Raw genomic sequence first — 23,750 nt, forward strand, 5'->3', positions numbered from 1 at the left:
AGTGGCCAAGTTACTGCTTAGGGAACTCATTCCGCGCTTCGGGGTGCCGGCCTCTTTGGAATCAGATAGGGGAACGCATTTCAACAGCGAGCTTGTGAAGATGATTTGTGCGGCTCTGAACATAGATCAGAAATTGCATTGCAGTTACCGACCAGAAGCCTCAGGAATTGTGGAGCAGATCAATGGCACGATCAAAGCCAGAATTGCAAAAGTGTGTTCCTCAACGACCCTGAGTTGGCCTGACGCCCTGCCATTGGTCCTCATGAGCCTTCGTAGTACCCCAGACAGAAGAACGGGGTTGTCACCACATGAGGTGTTAATGGGGAGAGCAATGAGGCTGCCATCTGTCCCAACGACTGCACTGTTAAATATCACAGATGATATGATCCTGGACTATTGTAAGGGGCTGTCTGACGCCATTCATTCTGTGTCCCTTCAGGTGCAGGCTGCCGAGGTTCCATCGTGCCAGGGCCCGTGCCATGACCTGTATCCTGGGGACTGGGTCCTGGTGAAAAAACATGTGAGAAGAAGCTGCTTGGATGTTCGTTGGCGTGGGCCCTTCCAGATCATCCTGATCGCGAATACGGCTGTGAAGGTGGGAGGCCTGCCCAATTGGATCCACGCATCACATACGCGAAGGGTTCCAGCACCTCGGGAAGAAACAGCTCCTCTCTCGGATAGACGTCCAGCAGAGGACCGAGAAGCCATAGAGGGGGCTAGTCAAGCTGAAGAGGTGCCAGCGGAAGCAGGGAACGAGTCTGACCAAGCTGAGGACGGTCAGTACAACAGCGAAACAGACGACGCTACAGAAGGAGAAAGTAGCTGGGAGTACGAGTCAGACACTGACAGGTCTGACAGAGAGCGAGAACAGACAAGAAGGAGAAGGAGTAGAAGGGCACGTGGAGAAGCTAATTGGCCGCAAAGAAGGAGCTCTAGCCTGAGGTCAACTCCAGAGATAACCCTTCCTCCGATATCAGAAGACTCAGACCCGGAAGAAGGTGCTCAGGGCGCGGAAGCACCGGACCGAAGAAGGTCAAGAAGAGTGCGTGTGCCTAGCAGAAGATACTCCACACCGGAGTGGACATATCTGGCGACAAATGTCTTTGAAACAGGAGACAGGGAGGATTCGAGCGGTGGTGGTGTCCAGTTCTGAGCCCATCGTCACCGTGGAAATACGACTGTTGGTACCCGGAGTCGAACAAGAAGGGTCACTAACATTCATGCTCCCCAGACCTCCCCGCCTCAGCAAGTTAAAACACATGTTTCTTTCAGAATTGCAATTCCCCGACTTTGGTACAACGATAACAGCCCATGAAGAGCACAATCTTCGTTTGGAAATACTGAACTTTGCTATCGAAGCTGCAGGCACAAACCTGATAGTAGATGCTTAAAGGACTTTGTAAATAAAGCGAGCAGAAAAAGAAGATTACCTAGCGCCCAGGAAGCAGAGAATATTAGGGAACTTCCCTTGAGTTGATGGAGAAGGGCTAGGGTTGTCTTTATTGAACTGTTAAAGGACTTTTGCGAAGAAGGTTGTCAGCTTCCAGTTGTGTGGATTCTAAAGACAAAAAGAGTAAAAAGAGACTGTAAAGGAACGAGAAGAAAAGAACTTTGTGCCAAGATAAGAGAGAGCCATATTGTCTGACGAAATGGAAGCCGGCACCCAGAACCGCAGAGCTAAATGTATAATAGGTACACTAATAGTAGGAGTGATAATATTAATAGCTTTAGTGGTAACAATTTCTTATGTAAAGGGACATAAGGAAGAGGCGAAGGTAACTGATGTGAAATCTGTAGAAACGCTTACACCCACTGTTGCTGGTGAGAAAAGGGGAAACACTCAAGAGAAGGCGTTATTAGCTGCAGAAGCCCGCAGGTTACACGTAGATGAGTCCCAAGGAGACTTTAGGTCAAATGCTTATGCCAAACTCTTATATGAATACGTGGATGCCATGGAGGTTAAGGACTGTTACGTCTGCATGCAGTTGCCGGCGTCTGTAGATGAAGGCATTAGATATCATCACCTCCCGCTGACATATGGCATTACATGTAGCTTATTGCTTAGTATATTTTATGGGAGAGATAGTTTTGAATACTATTTCTCCAACTATGATTCAGTGTTGCCAGAAGTCCCAAATTATAAGCAGATGAACAAATGGGACTACTGGAAGAGTGAAGACAGATTGGCCAAGTTCTTCATTCCTTGGATTACCTTAGATACTTCACATGCCCGTAGAAATAACCTGACATGCAAAGTGTCAGAAGTCGAGAAGAAGTTCATAGGGCAGGTGGATGATCGTTACAGGAGACAAAAGATTTTGAAAAAATCAGGACAATGGAAAACAGATTGGACCGAGGAAGAGAAGGCACACAAGAGAAAGGGTAGTAGTGGTCCAATAGCTTTAGATAAGACGCAGAAAGGAAAGCTATGTCTTCACCGAGCCAAAACGTATTACGAAAATGTATACGTGGGAGAAGTCAGCTGTGAACATGCTTTCAATATAGAGTACTATACTAAAGATTTCCTGAAGGGAATGCAAGTGATTCCAAATGTGTATTTTGTATGTGGAAGAAATGCCTACGTGAGACTACCTGACAACTGGTATGGATCATGTTACCTAGCAATTGTCTTCCCCAAAATATATCATGCACAAGACTTAGAGATCATCGAGGGCAAGACATCATCGAGGGGAAGGAGAGATATAGGAGATGCAGAAATGGTTGGAGATGTCTTTGGAGCTATGTTCCCTCTTTTGGGACTAATCCTTAATGATGTTAAAATTAGACGACTGGCAACAGTCGTCGACAGGTTGTCTGCCAGCACTGCTCAGTCCTTAATGCTGGTAGAAGGAGAGATGCAATCGATAAGGGCTATGGTTCTTCAGAACCGTCTTGCGTTAGACGTCCTACTAGCAAAAGAGGGCGGAGTCTGTAAGGCTTTGAAGGTCCAGGAATGTTGTACTTACATTCCAGACAATTCGAAGCCCCTTGAGAAAGTTATTAGGAACATAACTGATATTCACAAGGAGATCGAAGACTTGAGTAGAGAAAATGTCTGGGAAAAGGTGGGCCACGGAATGAGTGAAGTTGGAGGGTGGATCTCCACCTTAGGCAAAAGCTTTGTGTGGTATATACTAAAACCTATCATCATAATATTGATCTGTGGGATCATATTGTGGGGATTGGTGAGGGTATTCAAATGGTACAGAGCAAGAAGGTCAGAAAGGGCCCAAAGAGAGCAGCTGCAGAGATTGGCTGCCATACAAGATAATCAGTACAGGAGTCTGAGGGCTCTGGAAGCGCAGAGACAAGTTATGCTAGCAATAACTGCAGTTTAAATGTTAGTGATGACCCCGAGAGGTCATCAAAGGGGGGAACTGAGAGAGCGCAAACTGACCTAAATGTATGAGTGCATCACACTTACCTGTAGTAAGCACAAATCATGAGGAGAAATGCCATGAGTGCTAGTAGTATCTGCAATTATATTCTGAATGTATAGCTAATGTAGAGATTTAAGTAGAAGTGGAACTAATACAGAAATGTGTGACACTATATGATTTTATTAGATGTGATTATTCCTGAATCCATGTCGTGTAGCTGTTAAAATGTAAGATGGCATGTGGTTAAACGCAGAATGTGGTAGGCCTCAGGGCCAGAGCTAGAAGGGAAGGGGAAGGTGTTTCTTTTCACGACATAGATTGAAATAATGTTTTGGCCATTGCATTAATGGGCCATGATTTATAGATGTGTTTACTGAATAATAGAATAAGAGTATTAACATGCTTTAATTAATGAAGAAGTTGAATGCTATAATCATTATGAGAAATGTTGTAGGCCTGAAATGTTTTAACATTGATTTACACGTACATGTCTGGGCCGAGAAATGTTGCGAACCTTTTTGGAAGTCTATGAGAGTTGGGTTCTTGGCTGCAGATGTCTGTCTGCAAGAGAAAGGGAGGATCCGATTATAAATAATATGAATAGAGGTCTGTTCAGTAGACGGCCCAGACATGGAGGAGGGTTCCGGAATGTTTTAAGGGGTATCAGCGGGCCGGAGAAGAGTCTGAGAAGCAAGGTCAACTCCAACGTATGAGGCCCAATACAAAGCAGCATGGAAAAAGCCAGAAGCTACACCACGTGAGGGGCGTCTCATGAGGGGCGTCTCAAATGTTGTTGACTGTTTTGTATTAGGGACAGCACCCCTGGGTGGAGTTAGAGCAGATGCCTGAGGACCCTTTAGAGAGCGGATGGGTAGGCAGAGAGGGGTCATGACTGGAGAACTATAGGTTTTCACCAAGAGACTAAGAGTGAGTGACTTCCCTTGGGGGTCATTCACTGCTGACACTTTTGTTAGGTTGAGACTTGGTTAAGTAGGGATACCATCTAGAGCAGGGTAGGGACAGCCTAACCTGTGTGTTTTCCTCCAACTTAAATGAAGGAGAGATCTCAATATGCGTCAATGCTGATAGCTTTATTATTCTTAGAACTTGTGCTGGTAATTTCCGTTGCTCGTCTGAGGGCTTTCAGAGAGCACATGTATGTAGTTGGACCTGTGTATCTCGTGAATCTCATTCTGAGATGCCTGTATTTGCAGCTTATCCTAACCTTACAATAAACTTTTGAAAGCTAGAAGTTGTTTGTGATCTTTTGGAGCGGGGTCCTTTATTGGGTGAACTAACTTGGTAAAAGAGGCACTTTCTTCCTTCAATGACAGGCAACAAAGGTTCAGTCGACCAGATCGGGGTTTAGATCAATAGTGATAAGGTATCGATCAAAATCTCGCCCTTCCACAGACCAGTAAACCAGGGGAGAGCACTAAAGGGCCTCCCTTTGGACCCCTCCTCGTGGGGGGCTTGCAGACGGACCTACCTTCTGTGCCGTCGGGCTCGGCCTGCTCCTCGCGCTGCTTCTGCTTGAACTTCATGTTCCCGAAGTGCATGATGGCGCCCGTCAGCTTGTACATGGAGTTCTTCTCGTCCTGCGTGAAGCCCAGGACGTCGAAGGCGCTCTGCGAGAGAGAGAGGAAAACTGAAGGGCTTGTGGAGAATATTCTATCGCCCAAATATTGGGGGGGCTGCACCCCGCTCTGAAACTTAGAGGTGGGTTGGCCAACTGAAGGCCTGGCTCAGGCTGGGCTCGAGGGGCTCTTGGAACCTCAAGACAAGATAAAGCCGGGCCTTCTTTGTGTACTTCCTGCTCCCATCAATATAGCTAAATCACTCACCTCCCTGCCCCCCCCCCCCCCCTCCCCACCATCACTCCTGCAGCAGAGGAGGGGCTGCCCCCGCACTGCGTCCTCCTCCTTGACTGGCAGGGAGGTCCCAGCAGAGTGCTGTGAAAGTGCTCAGTGGGATGCTACTCGAATGACTCTGCCCGGAGCACTTTCCCAGCACTCTGCAGGGCCGTGATGGCCAGCCATCTGAAGGGCGCTCCCGGCCCAGGAGACAATGAACAAAGCTCCCCAATTAATTCGAGGCAATGCATTAGCCTTTGAAGTCATTCGGGAGAGAGACAAAATAGTATACCGGTCTAGCGCTGAACTGAACTTGAACAAATGGTGTGATCCTACGCAGTTACTTTTCCCCACTATGCCTCCTTTCGTCATCACATTTGAGCACAGCTTTGAACATAACCGCTCAGGATGCGTGCTGTACGAAAGCATTATCTTCGCTAGGTTTGACAGTGCCAATATTGGCAACACAATCCGCCCACAAATTCAACAATACCATAATAAAGGACACACAAGACACATTGGTTGTTGGAGAAACATTGCTGCAGGTTTATTTTGCATCAACTTACCGGGGCTCGAATGGCATGCAGCCCCTATGCTGCCTTGCCCACCTGTAGCGAGGCCCTAACCAATCGGGGCTCACCATTTTGGGGGGTTACCCCTTATCACCTGTGGACCGCCAGTCCACCCATTTACTAACGCACCTTAAGGGGGCGGAGCGTATCAAGGGAAGCCCCCGGTTGCTCAGGTTTACAGCCGTCCACAGGACTAAAAGGGCGTCGCCGTTCCTCCTGGGTCCTGCTGTTAGGACTTCCTGGGGCTATTTGTCATTTGCACCCTTGTTGTGCTCCTGAAGAGGGTACTGCTATGTACCATTCAGCCTCTAGAACGCCCTGTAACTCCTCCACAGCTCTAGGTGTGGCCCTGTCACACCCAGTCCCCCCACCAAGGCAGACATTCCTACTTACACACAGTTTATTCTAGGACGTCGCCCAGGTCCAACAAACACAGGTCCATGCACACTCTAGGCAAATGGACCCATCCCTATTAACACATCCTGTGGTCTGGGCATGCAAGGGTCCGTGTCTCATGAAGCCAAAACCCCTCTGTTCTGGGAATTGTTTAATTAACAAGTTATTGATTGTGGCCAACACCATAACCTTATCTTTGCCAGCTGGCCTCCTCCTGTCTAGTAGTACCACGACGACCAGAATTCTTACCCAAACGGGGATCCAAAACCACTGTTCATCGTAACCCTGCGATGTCTGATTTGTTCCCATGAGCACTGCATGCAATCTGCTTACGTTTAGGGTTTACCCAGCCCTAGCTTATCTCTGTGCTTCAATTATACCAAAGGGGGGGGGGGGGACTGATAACCGTGTAAAGCACCAGCAGAGGAAACAAACCTGACCCCTTCTTGCTCCAGCCACGGAGCTTCCGTTGGACTGAAACAGACACACACACACACATCTCTGACAACGCGCACTCACTCTCGCATATACACGCGTTCTACTGAGACAGACACACACACATCTCTGACAACGCACACTCACTCTCGCATATACACGCGTTCTACTGAGACAGACACACACACACACACACATCTCTGACAGCGCGCACTCACACTCGCATATACACGCGTTCTACTGAGACAGACACACACACACACATCTCTGACAACACGCACTCACTCTCGCATATACACGCGTTCTACTGAGACAGACACACACACATCTCTGACAACGCACACTCACTCTCGCATATACACGCGTTCTACTGAGACAGACACACACACACACACACATCTCTGACAGCGCGCACTCACACTCGCATATACACGCGTTCTACTGAGACAGACACACACACACATCTCTGACAACACGCACTCACTCTCGCATATACACGCGTTCTACTGAGACAGACACACACACATCTCTGACAACGCACACTCACTCTCGCATATACACGCGTTCTACTGAGACAGACACACACACACACACACATCTCTGACAGCGCGCACTCACACTCGCATATACACGCGTTCTACTGAGACAGACACACACACACATCTCTGACAACACGCACTCACTCTCGCATATACACGCGTTCTACTGAGACAGACACACACACATCTCTGACAACGCACACTCACTCTCGCATATACACGCGTTCTACTGAGACAGACACACACACACACACACATCTCTGACAACGCACACTCACTCTCGCATATACACGCGTTCTACTGAGACAGACACACACACATCTCTGACAACGCACACTCACTCTCGCATATACACGCGTTCTACTGAGAAAGACACACACACATCTCTGACAACGCACACTCACTCTCGCATATACACGCGTTCTACTGAGACAGACACACACACACACACACATCTCTGACAACACGCACTCACTCTCGCATATACACGCGTTCTACTGAGACAGACACACACACATCTCTGACAACGCACACTCACTCTCGCATATACACGCGTTCTACTGAGACAGGCAGACAGACACACACATCTTTGACAACGCGCACTCACTCTCGCAGAGGCCGTCCCCGCAGGGGGCTTCAAGGGCCGGCGCCGTAACCCGCGCTGAGCCCCTGGAAGAGAACTAGTTCTGGGCGCCCTGGCGTGCCCCAGAGGCGGGAAAATGCTGTGCCCCCCCTGCTGGCAGCGCCAAGTGGGCGCCTACCCCCCATCCAATGGGGACCGTCACGGGGTACAAACCCCCCAATGAGGAAAGGGGCCAGATATGCAAAAGTAGGGGGCATATGAGCGCAGCTCCCTGGACCAGATGGCATCGAGTAATGACAGAAAGTATATGCATGTATTATTAATAAAAACTGCGGCCAACACTGACCACTAAGAAACCAAACGGTTGTTGGCTTGTTCATTCTGAGTATCACCAAGAGTTGGATACATATGCCCTGGAGTAGGGCCCAGTGCGGGGGTTATCGCATATACACGCGTTCTACTGAGACAGACAGACACACACACACACAGCCCTGACAAGTCGGAGTCAAAATGTTGTGTGTCTAAGTTCTCGTTTCAAGTGTGATCTTGACGCAGACAGAACAATCAAGATCTCCAGGGCCAGTATTTATCAGAACACAGCTGCATACCTTGAGGGAAAGGGGTGCCTGCCCCCGCAGGCAGAGACACAGTGTCCTAACCATGGCTGCAGAAGCGCGTCGCCGGCCATGAACGCACGCAGCCAGGGCCGCATTCCGGACATAGTCTGTGCACTTGTACTCGGACCCCAAAACAGCTCCAAGGCCGCCTGGCACACTCCGCGCGCTGATACAAAGGGCACGGAAGCCAGCTGTCCGTATCTGCCTGCATCTGATACCCGACCGTGCGCACTGGGCCAGTCCCAAAGCCACGGGCGCCCAGGCGCTGTTATTTTACCCCTGCACGAACAATGCTAAAGGTGGAACTACGAGTCTCGGAATGCGGGCAGCATGCTATTGGGGAACAACCCATCAATCATACGCAAACAGGTGCACTAGGCAGCCATGAGATCGGGGTTTGTTGATACAAAAATAAGTGCCTTACACATATTTCTTAGGCGATGAATGTCACTGACTCTTTACATTGAGTACATACTTTGTGAGTTGTTTGACTGATGACATTTAAGTTTGTGAATAACATAAAGACACCACTGGACAACGCTGAGCCTGAAATCTTTGTTCCTGTGTACAGTACTTTGTGGGTCCCTGTACTGCTCCTGTCTGGGGTTTCCTACAGTGCCACACTAACACGGGGCGCTCCTGTGACCTGGAGCTTTGGCGTTTCATGATCCCCCTCAGGACACTGGTCTCCGTTCTCCCTCCGAGCACTGTCGCTCTTCCTCCCAAGGCCTGTTTTACCCTCCCATAGAGTGAGCCCCACTCCTTGCTTTTACACAGACCCCCCTCCCCCCTCCCTGCTGCCAGTGTTTGTCTAGCTCCCCCCCTTCTGTCTGGACACCCGTCTCTGCTTCTTGTCCAGCGCCCCCTTCCGATGGGGCCGGTGTCCTAGCTCCACTGACAGCTTGGCTCTAAGCTCAGATGTGAGTCCGGTTCTCCCCTCCCTCAAAAACCTGAGGTCTCCACCCCCACCAGGGGCGGCTCTAGGCTCATGGCGGCCCTGGGCAGGGAGCGTAGGTTGGGGGCCCTGGAAGAGGGGGTCCTGGCGGGCAGAGCGCGGAGGCCACTGAAGGGGGGGGGGGGCAGGGTGTTTGGAAGTGGAACAGAGCAGGAGGCCGCCAAATCCCTGCCAAGGGCCGCCACACAAATATGTATCCATCCTCAGAGGATTATTATATTAAGGATATATACTGGCATGGTGGCCCCTGGGGTTTGGTGGCCCTGTGCAGGTGCACAGCTTGCACATGCCTAAGGCCGCCCCTGCCCCCACCGAGCTCTTCTCCCCTCTTCTTTGTTCCATGGTACCCCCATGCGCCAGCCTGGACCTTGCCAGCCATCCAGGCCCTGCCCCTACTTTACAACACCCACACTGCCAGGCTCGAGGCCTCCCCTACTCGGGGCACACCACCTCCCTCCAGACCCGGCCTCTCACAGGCCACCTGCTGACCCCAGAGGCTTTCCCCTCAGCACCCCAGCAGACACTTACATCCGTGGCCACCAGCTCCTCCGCGTCGTCGATAGAAGCTACCGTGGTTTCGCCCTGCGAGATGTAGGCGTAGTCGTAGGGGTTATTGGTGACCAGCATTATGTCTGAAGGAAGAGAAGAGATGTCAGAAAAAGAGTTGGCCACATAACAGAGTAGGCGCCATGCCTGTGCATTACTGCGGAGAGAAACGCGCTTTGGGGATCCACTACAAGTTAGAGTAATCCCACCATGTAACCCAGGAGAGGGAAAAGTGATCATTTCTGGTAAAGGGTTCGAAAGTAATCAGGCAAAAGTGACTCGTTGCTTTAACTAGGCGCTTTAATGATTCGAAGCACATTTTTCATTCTCATACTTTTGAAGCATGGGAGGGCCAGCGGGCGAAGAGCCGCGACACCATTAGATCTCGGGGGATCGGGGGAGGGTCCTAGAATGGGGCAGAATCAAAACATGTGGTTACCCAGCAGCTCGGGCTTCTTATTTGAGAGGATCTGGTAGAAAATATGGTAGTTCCGCTCGGACTTCAGCTGAAAAATGCAGCGAGACTTCTCCAGGAGATCTGAGAAGAAAGAACAAAAGTAACTATCAGCATCCCCCAGACGAGACAAGGCTCTAGAAGGAAGGGGGCGCGCGATCACCATCGGATAGTAGAGTGTTTATAATTCACCGCCGCGCATGTGTGTGTGTGTGTGTGAAAGAAATCGAGAGAGAGAACGAGTGAGTGAGTGAGTGAAAGAGAGTGCGTGCCTGACGAAAGTGTTTGAGATTCTCTATATTATAGGGCATGCGTCACACACCCCAGGCCTAAGTCCCAACGGCCCTCACCCCATTCACACCCTATGACTCACAGGTCTCGATGTCCGCGGACGCCAACTTTCCAGAGGCTCCAAAATGGATGCGGATGAACTTGCCCTGAATGTGGAAATGGTTGAGACAGAATTGGACGGGAAGGCAGAAAGAGGGGGTAGAGAGGCAAGAACGAGCCGTGGTGAGGCATATACAGGGAGAATGAGACGGACGAGAAAGTTGTAGACAGGGACATAGAAACAAGGAGACATGGGGAAAGATTCGGGGAGCAAGAGATAAAGAGGGAAATTGAGACAGAGAGGGTGAAAAAATAGAGGGAGTTTGGGGAAAGATGGAGAGAAAAAGGAATAAGGTGAGAGCAGGCAAATAAAATGGAATTGGGGTATTCAATGTAATTTCAAGAAGTTTTAATACAAAAGATGGTTACCCGCAGTTTCACATCTCTAACCGCGCAGTTCTGCACACACACACACCCCTCTCTCCCTCTCATCACCACAGCAGTGGCGGTCTCATTCACAGAGTGCGCAGGCTGCGGAGATACTCACGAATCGAGAGGAGTTATCATTCCGGAGGGTTTTGGCGTTCCCGAAGGCTTCTAAGGCAGGGTTAGCTTGGATGATTTGATCCTCCAGAGTACCCTGAGGAGGCAGAAGAGACACGAGCCGGTCAATAAGAGGGTGAGGGAGGAGAGGGCAGGTCAGGAGGAAGGGGCTGTGAGGTGGGTGGCATGGGCTCTAAAGAGGTGAGATCCAACATGGGTTAGGTGAAAAAGGGCAAGGTGGTGAGATTAGATGGGAAAGGCAGCTGAATGAGAAAGGGGCAGGCTGCAGGGAGGTTTGGTAGGTGAGAGAATGAGCTGTGCAATGAGATGAACTGATGAGTCAATGATGGGCTGGACAGAGGTTTCGTAGGTGAGTGAATGAGCTGTATAATGAGATGAACTGATGAGTGAATGACAGGCTGGACAGAGGGTTGGTAGGTGAGAGAATGAGCTGTACAATGAGATGAACTGATGAGTGAATGACAGGCTGGACAGAGGTTTCGTAGGTGAGTGAATGAGCTGTATAATGAGATGAACCGATGAGTGAATGACAGACTAGAAAGAGGTTTGGTAGGTTAGAGAATGAGTTGGATGAGAGATGAACTGATGAGTGAATGACAGGCTGGTCAGAGGGTTGGTAGGTGAGAGAATGAGTTGTACAATGAGATGAACTGATAAGTGATTGATGGGCTGGACAGAGGTTTCGTAGGTGAGAGAATGAGTTGTATAATGAGATGAACTGATGAGTCAATGATGGGCTGGACAGGTTTGGTAGGTGAGAGAATGAGTTGTATAATGAGATGAACTGATGAGTCAATGATGGGCTGGACAGAGGTCTGGTAGGTGAGAGAATGAGTTGTATAATAAGACGAACGGATGAGTGAAGGATGGACCGGAAAGAGGTTTGGTAGGTGAGAGAATGAGCTGTATAATGAGATGAACTGATGAGTGAATGACAGGCTGGGAAGAGGTTTGGTAGGTGAGCGAATGAGTTGTATAATGGGATCAACTGATGAGGGAATGACCGACTAGAAAGAGGTTTGGTAGGTTAGAGAATGAGTTGGATGAGAGATGAACTGATGAGTGAATGACAGACTGAGCAGAGGTTTAGTAGGTGAGAGAATAAGTTGTATAATGAGATGAACCGATGAGTGAATGTCAGGCTGGAAAGAGGTTTGGTAGGTGAGAGAATGAGTTGGATGAGAGATGAACTGATGAGTGAATGACAGGCTGGACAGAGGTTTGGTAGGTGAGAGAATGAGTTGGATGAGAGATGAACTGATGAGTGAATGACAGGCTGGACAGAGGTTTGGTAGGTGAGAGAATGAGTTGTATAATAAGACGAACGGATGAGTGAAGGATGGACTGGAAAGAGTTTTGGTAGGTGAGAGAATGAGTTGGATGAGACATGAACTGATGAGTAAATAGCATGCTGGAGAGATGTTTGGTATGTGAGAGGAGTTGTATAATGATATGAACTGATGAGTAAATGACTGCCTGGAGAGGGGTTTGATTTGTGTGGGAATGAGTTGGACGAAAGATGAACTGATGAGTGAATGACAGGCTGGAGAGAGGTTTGATTTGTGTGGGAATGAGTTGGACGAGAGATGAACTGATGAGTGAATGACAGGCTGGACAGAGGTTTGGTAGGTGAGAGAATGAGTTGGATGAGAGATGAACTGATGAGTGAATGACAGGCTGGACAGAGGTTTGGTAGGTGAGAGAATGAGTTGTATAATAAGACGAACGGATGAGTGAAGGATGGACTGGAAAGAGTTTTGGTAGGTGAGAGAATGAGTTGGATGAGACATGAACTGATGAGTAAATAGCATGCTGGAGAGATGTTTGGTATGTGAGAGGAGTTGTATAATGATATGAACTGATGAGTAAATGACTGCCTGGAGAGGGGTTTGATTTGTGTGGGAATGAGTTGGACGAAAGATGAACTGATGAGTGAATGACAGGCTGGAGAGAGGTTTGATTTGTGTGGGAATGAGTTGGACGAGAGATGAACTGATGAGTGAATGACAGTCTGGAGAGAGGTTTGATTTGTGTGGGAATGAGTTGGACGAGAGATGAACTGATGAGTGAATGACAGGCTGGAGAGATGTTTGGTAGGTAAGAGAACGAGTTGGACGAGAGATGAACTGATGAGTGAATGACAGGCTGGAGAGATGTTTGGTAGGTAAGAGAATGAGTTGGACGAGAGATGAACTGATGAGTGAATGACAGGCTGGAGAGAGGTTTGGTAGGTAAGAGAATGAGTTGGACGAGAGATGAACAGATGAGTGAATGACAGGCTGGAGAGGGGTTTGGTAGGTAAGAGAACGAGTTGGACGAGAGATGAACAGATGAGTGAATGACAGGCTGGAGAGGGGTTTGGTAGGTAAGAGAATGAGTTGGACGAGAGATGAACAGATGAGTGAATGACAGGCTGGAGAGGGGTTTGGTAGGTAAGAGAATGAGTTGGACGAGAGATGAACTGATGAGTGAATGACAGGCTGGAGAGGGGTGTGGTTGGTGAGAGCATGGCCTGTATAATGAGATGACAGGGTTGAGGGGGAAATAAAAGTTCTATTGAGAGTGTAAAGTGAGGAGATCACTGGTTTTCCAGTGGCGGTCAGGATGTGACCCGCACTGGTTGTTGGGGAGATGGCAGGGTTGGGAAGAGTTTGGATGGTAATTACCTTAAAGGTCACTGTGGTAAGTTGACTACAGCACAGGGCCCCTGAAGCCTGTGTGACACCTGCCTGCCAGGGCACCAGGAAGACCCTACAAGCGGCAATGCACATGGGCCTCGACCAGGGGCGTAACACAGGCCCCCGCAGCCCCCGCTGTCCAGCGGGCAGAGCCAAGCTGCAGGGTACCCGTCATCACAGAACTCAGGCATGAGAGCTCCGGATTAAAGCCGGAGCAGGGGGCCCTCCGTGTACCTGGCAGGGGGGGCCCCCTCAACTTTCGTTACGCCACTGGGGTCTCCCTTCTGGGATGCTTGCCTTCTAGAGTGCTGTTAGGAGTCCTGGCAATGTATTTACATTCATTCAATTATTATTAATGAAAATACACTGCCCCATCCCTCACAGGCCACCTGAAAGGCTCTGTGCTGGGCTTTCCCCCCACACTTGGTGCAGCATAGCAACCCTAATTCTACTACGCAAGTGGAAAAACAGGAGATTTCACTTATTTCCCAAAAATCGCCCAAATACTTCACTCACCTCTAGCTACTGACTTTTAGTGGGTTGGGAGTTTGTTGCACTGGAAGCCAGATCGGTGTATGCTCGTCCGTTAAGGGGGTTGGTTTGAGAGAACTGAAGAGAGCAGCTCTGAGCTGGGTGTGGCTGTGACTAGGGACAAGGACGGAAGGGGTTGGGGTACTGTAGTGCCTCTGTTAATAAGGTTAAACTGTGAGGGAGTAGGTAAGCGGTTGGTAGGGTGGTGGAACTCTATCGGGGCCCAACATGCCTGCTCCCCAGAGTGTTCTCTACATTTTATTGTGTATCTGAGACCACCTCCTTCCAAAGAGCCTCTGAGACACAGGTGCGCTGTCCTCTCACATTAACTTGCTAATTGTTGGCCTTGTGCTGTACCTAACCTGCTTGTCCAGTCTGTATGGACGCTGTGTGTAGCTGGGGGACATTCTTTGTTGGTGTGTGAGCTGGTCATGCACCAGGGCACCGGCAAGGGCTGTGAGGGTGATAACTGTGCAATGTTATCTCCATCTTTCCTGAGACCATGTAGGACACTGTGTAAAAAGTCGTGATGGTGGGGAGTGAGTGCCTTCCCGTCACACGCACCCATGTTTCGTGTACTCTATAAGAAACAGTATCTGTTTGCGGGGCTCATCCCCAAACCCTAGCATTAACACACCCACATCGCCCAGTGATTTTCTTTTTTTGTATCTTGATACATACCTGCCAACTTGAAGAACAATCTCACTGTGTGAGGAGGAGTCCGGGCCTTGAAGGGGGCGTGGCCTCGTGCCAAGAAGTACCTATAACCAGTGGCGTAGTGTGGGTTGGGCCACAGGGGCAGTTGCCCCAGGCGCAAAATTCTTAGGGGTGTAATATTTGTAAAGAAAAAACGTTGTACTAACTTTACACCAGGAAGTGTTTAATAGAGCGGGCGACACGCCGGGGGATTCTAAGATGGCTGCTATGGTGTGCTCCGCGGACATCTTCAGCAGCATACCAGTTGGTCGTAATCACGTTAGTCACAGGGCACCGCTGCAGGAGAAAGAGGAAGCACGCGAGACGGGGAGTGAGAGACTGACAGGTTGGATTGATGCAGGAGAGGAGGCCTCCTGGGTTGGGGATAACCAGAACAGGGTGGTGTCTTTACTGGTGAAAGCCAGAACCGAGGAAGAGAGGAGTGACGCAGCTGACGGCTGAGTTACAACCAATCTCCCCAGTGGTCCTGGGACACAGGAGGACGCTGAGGACCACAGCCCAATAGGGTCGTGGCCGAAGGCAAGTCTTAGGAAGGGCAGAGGACATGTTGTGTTGTAATATTCTTATTAAGAATGTAGATAGGTTCTTAGAATAAGAACGTGTATGTGGGGTTCCAGGGTGGGACAGTTGATGGGAGACTGAGGACTTGTTGAGATCGTTCCTGCTACGTTAAGCAGAGTTGCCAATAAAATACTTAAAGAAGATATTCTGATTAAGACCCATCTTTACAATTTTGGCGACGGAGAATTGGGCAACTCTGCGTGGACCCACTTGAAGATAAGAAATAAAGTGAAGGGCAGGAAGATACAAACGAACAAGGATAACTCGAATAGAAGAAGAAATTGACATAAATGAGGTGAGCGGAGTGGCGGAATGACGGAATGAGAAGTAAATGATTATAAAAAAAAAAAAAAATTAAATAAAACTAAAAGAAAGGAAGAAGATGAAAGAATCGTGTTACCGTTTAAACAGCGCGTGGGTGGTGGGCAGGGCTACGCACACAGTACGGGTATGTGTGAGCCCTTACACCTCACTTGTTTTTTGTCACTTGTACACTGCACTTGTTAATTTGAACATGGTTACCATGAACTGAATACCACAAGGTGCCAACGGTCCACGGGTTAGGGGGCACAATACTAGCCTTGCCCCGGGAGCTGGCAATTCACGCTACGCTGCTGCCTAAGAGGCACTCTTGAACCCCATCCTGCACCCAAACCCCCTCCTCCAAAACAAACAAAAGCTCTATAAGGCTTGTGCCAATGTCCTGGGGTGTTTTCACACCCCTTAATGATATTGGCAGTTCAACGCCTCGTGAAACAGGATGGAAAACCACTATTTAAAGAGGGTTTTTTCTCGTTTTCCCTCCTCACCTGGAGACCATGTGATGGGAGCCGATATCGTGTGTCACAGAGTGGCACCGTGTGAGTTGGCAGATGAGGAAAAAGGAGTACCAGTTGGTCTCTACCAGAAACCACTGGCTCAAATAAAGCATTAAGAGTGTGATCTAATGGGAGAGGTCGTCCTTACATCAAAAGAGTGAGCATCAACCCTTTCCATCTGATGTTGGTTCGTGTAAAATGCCTTGAGTTTTGTAAGCCCCTAAAATATTCTTACATATTGCTCTGATAACTATACACCAAGCAGGGTTTGTCTTTTTCGGGGCTTCCAGTTTTTCTTTTTGATTTCAAAGTATTTTATTGATTTTTATAAACAAGACATCAGCATTTCTGTTCCTAGGTTAGCCAATAGTGGTCTGTACAACAGTGTCACGTAGAAACATATGCTTAGCTAACCACACCTGACGTGGTTTGGTGAGGACAAGACAAAAAGGATAAAAGAAAAAAGCAGAAGAGAAAGGAGTGAAAGAAGGGTACAAGAAACTCTGGATGCTGGTTTCCAGGGTGAGTTCTGTAGTGAAATTTCATGCAGCTGTTTACAATGTGTTTCTCGAAGTTGTGAGATGGGAGTTCAGATTTTCATTCAAACACCTATAAATGTAAATGTTGACTCTAACCTCTATGAAACCACCCCTTGTGAAAATACTACTTCGTTCCTTAGGAGCCACAGTGGGAAAAGATATGGCACATTTTAGTATGAATATCCCTGAAATGACGACATCCATGCCTGTTATGCACGTTGCGCAGAGCTGGTAAATGGTTGCTTGGGGAGGTTTGGCTGCAGAAATTGCTTTATCTGAAGGGGGAATTGGTATGGAAATGGTTTGGTTGCAAAAGTCTTCTGAAAGAAAATAATTGGTGCGAAATGGATGAAAGTGTTGAGTGATGAAGGAAAAGCTCAAGTGAACTGGTCGGGGAAACGTCTAGTGAGCAAGTAACTGGGTTAGTATGGGATATTGGGCGAGAAGTGCTTAATTTGGGAAAAGACTGGGTGAGGAGTCAGGGGGGAATGTTTGGGGGATAAGATCATTTGTGGAAAAGGGTGAGCGGGGGTATGGGTACATGAAGAGCATTTCAGAGGGTTTCCAGGTTCACAAACCTTGCCGCTGGCGGCACTTTCCTTCTTCTTATGGTCACCAATGGCCGCAATCACAGCAAAGTACTGGATGACCCGCTTGGTGTTCACAGTCTTCCCGGCACCGGATTCTCCGCTGTGAGGACAAAGAGGGACGGGTGGAGAAGGTGAGTCAACGACAGGAGTGGGAGGTAAACAGGGAGAGGCCAAGAAAAAGAAGGAACTCTTTCTCTGTCTCTCTATATTATATCAATATGTAACATATGCATCTCTCTCTCTCTATTATATATATATCTATATTTGACATAAGGGCAATAAAACCATCTTAAGCACTAACACATAGGTCTGCGTCCAGTGTGCGGCAGGCGACGCGTGGAAAGACCGCAGGCGTGCGGCATTATCTGGATTATGTCGATATATATATATATATATATATATATATATTTTTTTTTTTTTTTTTTTTTTTTTTTTGTAATGATGACACTGTTGCACTTTAGTAAATGTGAATAGATCACAAATGAAAGAAATAGATCTTTTTGGTGCTACTGAATCCTATATAGCAAAGAGTGATTCTCGCTGTGTATTGTAATTAAATGAATTAATGTACATAGAATGGTTAATCCATATGTTTTTAAACACGCACAATGCACTTTTCACTGTATTCGCCACTTTTAAAGCCAACAATGTAAATATCATTTGCACGTTACAAGATGGCCGCTGTAAACTTTGCAGAGTTGTTGTCCTTCGTTTATGTTGATCAATATGTACAGGGCAACTGGCTTTATAAATGGCGACCTTAACCATACACTGTGTTACACTGACGAAGCCTGCGAAGGCGAAACGCGTCTGTAAGGGGTGAGGGGGGTTAGGTGCCATTAAATTTTGTAAACCGGATTCCAGTGTGCCTGCCTTCTTTTTCTGCAAACCACGGAATTGGATACAGAAACGTGCATCTATATTCGGCGTCTCACCAGCGCTGGCGTGTGGCACCCGGGGAGCTGAGGAGCGACGGCGGTGAATCCAACGTGCTGCAAACTAATATGGCCGTTTGCCCCGAGGCATATTGAGCGAAGGAAGCAAAGCAACATCGGACGAAAGTGTGGCGTGGGATACACCTGACCGCACACGGAAGCGGGAACAAGCGGATCTGCCTTGGGCGATTGGAGAACCCGTCGGCTGCGACTGGGCGACTGACGGCTACCAAGAACCAAAAGGTGGAACCGGTGAGTGAACGCCGAATGTGTAAACTTTATGAGAACGCTCAGCCTCATCCCCGAAGGCTCCGTAACTGAGGCACCCGACCCCCAACCTTAGTGACTCCGTCACCGCCCCTGCATGTAAATTGTTTGTACACAGCGAAAAACGTTTAGACACGGAAATGGCCAACCCAGATGGTATCACGGGAGAGAGAGAGTCGGCGGCTAATTTTATGTTTAAAAGCTCCGCTACAAGAGCAACGCAACCAACCAAATCAACAACCCGAAATGTACCTGCGAGCACCTTGAAGACATTATTCACCAAACTGGAAAAGGCACAAGAACGCGAAGTCCGGAAATGGTGGGAGGCCACCTCATTAGAAAGATACATAGAGTGTGGCAGAATACCAAGAGGTCTTCGTATTTACACAGTACCCTCTTATGAAAACCCAGATCCGGAACTGCTCAAAGACTGGGCTGAATACACAGCAGAGTCAGCTAAAGGAATGGTGCGCATGCTAATCAAGTATGCATGGAGCGACAGAGAAAAAAGTCTGAAAGACATAACGGAATTTGAAGAACTAATAGCCAAAGAAAAAGACTCCAAAGACAAAGATGACCTAAGAGATACCATGAACAAAAGAATAAAAGATTACGAACTGACAATCAGGAAGAGAAAACAATCGAAATTCCTCAGAGACGAGCAAGATTACCTCACAGGGAGAATACTAACTTTCGCCAAAAAATTTGATGCCACAAGAAAACGGATGGCCCAATCAGACCCAATGTCGGTGGATCAGGATACTGAGGAATCTGAAGTCTCTGAAGGTGAGCAAACCGAGGGCAGAAAAGAAAAAACAAAGGCAGCTGAGGTCCCTTTTTTAGACGAGTTCGAGGTGATCAAGGAGACCCGTCTACGCCCCCAACAGAGGAATCACCCTCCAGTGCCACAACAAAACCAAAGAGGAGGACGCGGAGGGGCAAGAGGTACAAGAGGTACCGGACAACAAGCAATGAGCTCCCCGAGAGTCAACAGGAGCGGATTGAACCGCAAGAGACAGTAGACAAACAAGAAAACAACATCATTAATCTTTCCAAGAGAATACTAACTGAGGAAGAAATGTCTATTTTGAAAAAGGGCTTAAGCTTTTGCCCAGCCAATGACTTTGACCCTGTGAAAGTGCGAATCGACTTATTCAAGTACATTAGGAAACTGAAGTTCAAAAAAATTTTCCTCCAATCGGGAAAAAGGGCCATCACATCAGTGAACTCCTGTGTTTCCAACGCAAGTCAAAATGAGACTCAAACATGCGAAGTACTGGCGGAATTTCTTTTAACGCCTACCCAAGAACCAAGTGGGAACATGCCAAATGCCGAGACACCATCACAGATCATCGTCACACAGAAACGTGACCCCAGCTCTATGAAAAATAAATCAAAAAAGCTGCCCATTACGAATTATGATGCCATCGATCTCTTCAACGAAGCAGTTCTGGAAGATCTGGACAGGATTTCATCACAGACAAGAAAGAAAATAAATCAAAAAACATCGAACATTTCAAAAAAAGAATGGCAAGCCATCAGATCTTTGAAGGAAGACACAACAATTGAAATAAAACCTTCGGACAAAGGAGGCAATGTGGTTATTTTTGATCGTGAGCATTACCTAACGGAAGCACACAGACAATTGAAGGACAGGGATTGTTATGTCCCCATACAAAGAGCGGAGTACAATAAAAGCATCCTGTCATTCCACAATATGTTAGAGAACTGGCAGAAGGAAGGCATGCTCACAATGGATGAGTTTCTATTCTTGAGATGTGAAGCGCCAATTGTACCAACATTCTATCACCTGCCGAAGGTACATAAACATGCAAAAAGACCTCCTGGACGCCCAATAGTGTCCAGCATTGGGAGCTTACTTGAAAACACATCCAGGTTTATTGACTCATATTTGGCACCCTTTGTCAAAGATCTGTCTTCATACCTTAAAGACACCCAAGATTTTCTGAGTGTCATGGACGGTATCACCTGGGACCCTGGAATGTTGTTGATCACACTTGATGTGGTCAACCTTTATACATGTATTGATCATGAACAGGGTCTGATTGCCATCAAATGGTTCCTGGACCTTAAATCTGAACAGTTTTCGAACCATAGCTCGATGATACTTTCTATGATTAGATTCTGTTTGTTCAACAATAACTTTTTATTTGATGGGACAATGTACAATCAGAAGAGAGGTACCTCCATGGGTTCGTGTTTCTCCCCCAGCTACGCGAATTTATTCGTGGGCTGGTGGGAGAGGCACGAGGCCTGGAGGGACTCCAATCAAGAATGGACCAACAAAATCTTGATGTGGACCAGGTACATAGACGACCTGTTCATAATTTGGCAGGGTGATCGTCAGTCAGCTGAAGAGTACATTACAATCTTGAACACCAATACTCTTAACCTTAGGTTCACCAGTACCATCAGTGCCACTAGCATCAACTATTTAGACTTGGAGGTGTTTGTACACAATAACAACTTGCAGACCCGCTTGTATAGAAAACCCACAGCGGGCAATGCTGTCCTACACGCCAACTCTTATCACCCAAAAAGCTTAGTGAAAAATGTACCTTATGGCGAGTTCCTACGTCTAAAGAGAAATTGCTCTTTGGACCGAGATTACAACCTCGCCATAAGGGAATCACAAGAGAGGTTTGAGGACAGAGGGTACAACAAGGAACTCCTCAAACAAGCAAAAACAAAAGCCTCAGGGGTCAATAGGAGGGACCTCCTAACCCCGAAGGTGAAGGAGAAGGCACCTGACGAGGTGCGAATGATCACGGAATTCAGCACCAAATCGTCAGAGGTAGTTAACATCTTCCAAAAACACTGGCACATACTAGCGGCTGATAAAACGTTGAAAAACAGTCTGCCAAAGAGACCCCTAATAACTTATAGGAGATGTCCTTCGTTGGCAGATCACCTGGTCCACAGTCACTTTAAAACATCGGCCCAACCCATCAAGGTGACCAATATAGTTGGTTTTTTTCCGTGTCTAAAATGTAAGGCCTGTAAATTCAGTAGCAAAGCACAGGATTATCCTAACAGAACAGGGGAGAAAAGACCCAATATCAAAATTAAGCAGTTGCTCAATTGTCATTCTGAGTACACTGTATACTGCCTGACCTGTCCCTGCAAGCTGCGATATATCGGCAGCACAATAAAACCTGTAAAACTAAGGATTCTTGAGCACATGAGGGCCATAACAAATAATGATAGGTCTTACCCTGTCGCCCGCCATTTTGCCGAACACCATCAAAGCAAATGGGAAAAACTTAGTTTTTACTGCATGGATCAGGTTCCCAAATCAGAAAGAGGAGGAGACAGGGAAAAATCACTCCGAGTACTAGAGTCAAAATACATCATTAGTCTTAAAACCATGACTCCTTGGGGGTTAAACAATAATGAAGAGCTTTGGGTGCACCTCTGAGTACGGTATCGTATGTATCTGTAAAAAATCTCCACTTGCTTTGCTAAACTGTATATAGAGAAGAAGTATTCTCAGAAAAAAAGTGAATTTGTCCTTACACAATATGCTCTTATTGCTTATGGAATTGCCCATTCAGGGCGTAATGATGACACTGTTGCACTTTAGTAAATGTGAATAGATCACAAATGAAAGAAATAGATCTTTTTGGTGCTACTGAATCCTATATAGCAAAGAGTGATTCTCGCTGTGTATTGTAATTAAATGAATTAATGTACATAGAATGGTTAATCCATATGTTTTTAAACACGCACAATGCACTTTTCACTGTATTCGCCACTTTTAAAGCCAACAATGTAAATATCATTTGCACGTTACAAGATGGCCGCTGTAAACTTTGCAGAGTTGTTGTCCTTCGTTTATGTTGATCAATATGTACAGGGCAACTGGCTTTATAAATGGCGACCTTAACCATACACTGTGTTACACTGACGAAGCCTGCGAAGGCGAAACGCGTCTGTAAGGGGTGAGGGGGGTTAGGTGCCATTAAATTTTGTAAACCGGATTCCAGTGTGCCTGCCTTCTTTTTCTGCAAACCACGGAATTGGATACAGAAACGTGCATCTATATATATATATATATATATATATATATATATATATATATATATGTATATATATATATATATATGAATAAACATATATATATATATATATATATATATATATATATATATATATATATATATATATATATATATATATATATATATATATATATATAAATATAAATAGAGAGAAAGGAGAACCAGAGTGCACGGGAAGTAAGATTTATGTATCTGATATATTTCTGTGTGTGCATATATACACAGCAATAATGTCCATCAATTGTTGTTTTTGCATTTGTCACACCGAGAGGGACGGGTATGCCCAGAAGTGGGTCCCATGCTCTCCATGCCACTGGAGTCAATCTATCCTGGCTGAAGAGGGGTGAAATGCCGAAACCGGTCCTAGGATACTTGTTTCCAGTCCAGGGAGAACCTGGCCTGGTTGTTCGGGCTGAACTGTTCCCATTGGGCACAGGGTCAAGACTGATTTGCATATGGCTGGGCTAAAACTGGAATGGCATGGTGAGCAAAAAAACGAAGGATTTAGGCCCAGATCTCTGTACTGGGGTGAATGTATGACATTGTTCTGCATTCTGTCCATCGATTGTTGTTTTTGCCTATATATATACACACACACACACACACACATATCTATACACACACATACACACATATGCATTACTATATACATATATTTATATATATATATATATATATATATATATATATATATATATATATATATATATATATATATATTTACATACATACGTACATAAAGAAAGAGTGAGAAATAGCAAGAAAGCAGACAGAGAAAGATAGGTGAGAACAGACAGTGCCAAACGGC

At 47.0% G+C, this 23,750-nt stretch overlaps 1 protein-coding gene across 2 annotated transcripts in view; it reads right to left on the reverse strand.

The window, feature by feature from the left end:
• Nucleotides 1-23,750, reverse strand: part of LOC144755727 (myosin-7) — an 82,467-nt gene that overhangs the window by 45,372 nt on the left and 13,345 nt on the right. For both annotated transcript variants that reach the window (XM_078644918.1, XM_078644919.1), the window contains exons 7-12: nucleotides 17,647-17,758; nucleotides 11,208-11,300; nucleotides 10,704-10,767; nucleotides 10,316-10,414; nucleotides 9,859-9,962; nucleotides 4,870-5,008 (exon numbers count right to left, since the gene is read on the reverse strand). In XM_078644918.1, coding sequence (XP_078501044.1) covers nucleotides 4,870-5,008; nucleotides 9,859-9,962; nucleotides 10,316-10,414; nucleotides 10,704-10,767; nucleotides 11,208-11,300; nucleotides 17,647-17,758 — 611 coding nt within the window. The remainder of the gene's footprint in view (nucleotides 1-4,869; nucleotides 5,009-9,858; nucleotides 9,963-10,315; nucleotides 10,415-10,703; nucleotides 10,768-11,207; nucleotides 11,301-17,646; nucleotides 17,759-23,750) is intronic.

The sequence above is a fragment of the Lissotriton helveticus genome, chromosome 5_1, assembly GCF_964261635.1.
Source record: "Lissotriton helveticus chromosome 5_1, aLisHel1.1, whole genome shotgun sequence".
Taxonomy (NCBI): Eukaryota; Metazoa; Chordata; class Amphibia; order Caudata; family Salamandridae; genus Lissotriton; species Lissotriton helveticus.